The 1,485-nt window shown below is 55.6% G+C and overlaps 1 protein-coding gene across 1 annotated transcript in view; it reads left to right on the forward strand.

Annotated features, from left to right (window-relative positions):
- The window catches only part of ANOS1 (anosmin 1), a 44,597-nt gene that overhangs the window by 9,226 nt on the left and 33,886 nt on the right, over positions 1-1,485 (forward strand). The window contains 1 exon segment of the mRNA XM_015563967.1: positions 579-718. Coding sequence (XP_015419453.1) covers positions 579-718 — 140 coding nt within the window.

A 1,485-nucleotide genomic window follows, 5' to 3' on the forward strand; every position in this document is an offset into this window, starting at 1 on the left:
TCTGCGTTTGTCCTAACACTTGTTTGCTATTGAGTGGATGCCAGGCCATGTGACGTGCTCTGTGTGTGATTTTGTTCGTTCCTGCAACCTCACCCAGGAGGCGTCGTCCTTTGCTATCTCGGGGGTAAACTGAGGCCCTGGGCTCCTTAGTCCCCGGCTCCTGTCACCCCTCCTCTAACGGGGAGAGGCGGCATTTCACCTGAAGCTCGAACGCGCTGTGAGCCGCGTGCGATGAGGAGCCACAGGGCGCCCCGCTCCCAAGTTGACCCAAATCTCTGTAGGCAGGAGCTGTCTGTGGCCCATCGTCCTGTGGGTCAGTGCTCTGTGCTCGGAGGAAGGGAGACCGAGAGAGAGAGAGAGAGAAACATCCATGATGAGAGAGAACCACGGACCGGCCGCCTCCTGCACGCCCCTCACTGGGGATGGAGCCCGCAACCCGGGCGTGTGCCCTTGACCGGGAATCGAACCCGGGACCTCCTGGCTCCTAGCTCTCCTCTCAACTACTGAGCCACACTAGCCAGGCTATTATGAAGCCTTTTACCTCCCAGGACGCCAGCGTCCGGCTCCTGTTGGTGCAGATCCTCAAAAACGCCGCCCGCACCCACGGCCACGCGTGCGGGTCCCGTCGGACGGCCCTGCAACCTGTCGACGTGTCTTTCTCTCGTTGCAGAACAACGGCTCGCTGGACTGGTGCCAGAGGCACAAGCAGTGCTCCAAGGTACGTACTTGCCGGGGTTCCCGTAAAAAGCGGCTAATTTTGCAAAAACGACAGAGTCCCAGGGCGTCGCCGACGTGGCAGAGAGAGATGGCCGGCACCCTTCGCCCGGTGCCCGCCGGCCGTTACACTTGAGGCTTTTGTAGGATGTGACGGAAGCACAAAATTTATGTTGGTGCAACGTGCACACATGCACACACACACACACACACACAGTCTCTCTCTCTCTCTTTCTCTCTCTCTCTCACACACACACACACACACACACACACACACACACACACACACACGTCTATGGGGTTTCTCACAGGTGCAGCTGCCCTTAGTGTAGCCACCGCTAAAATCAAGATCCATGTGCCCTATTTTTCCTCTTTATTCCGTCAATATTTTTTTAAAAAAAATAGACTTTCATTGATTTCAGAGACGGGGCAGAGAGAGAGAGAGAGAAACATCCATGATGAGCGAGATCGCTATCGCGGACCGGCCGCCTCCTGCACGCCCCACACTGGGGATCGAGCCCACAACCCGGGCCTGTGCCGTGACCGGGAATCGAACCCTGAACTCCTGGTTCATAGGTTGATGCTCAACCACTGAGGCACGCCAGCTGGGCTAATTTACATCTCTTCCCAGCCCTGGGCCTTGCTCAGTCTCCTGCCTGACTTCCCTTGTTAAGGGAAACCAAACACATCATCCAACTGTTCACTAGACACCCTTTTAGTTATGATTATTTAAAGTATTTTATTCCTCACTGTCTTTAAAACTCAGCCTCT

Source organism: Myotis davidii, unplaced genomic scaffold (assembly GCF_000327345.1).
Source record: "Myotis davidii unplaced genomic scaffold, ASM32734v1 scaffold1277, whole genome shotgun sequence".
Taxonomy (NCBI): Eukaryota; Metazoa; Chordata; class Mammalia; order Chiroptera; family Vespertilionidae; genus Myotis; species Myotis davidii.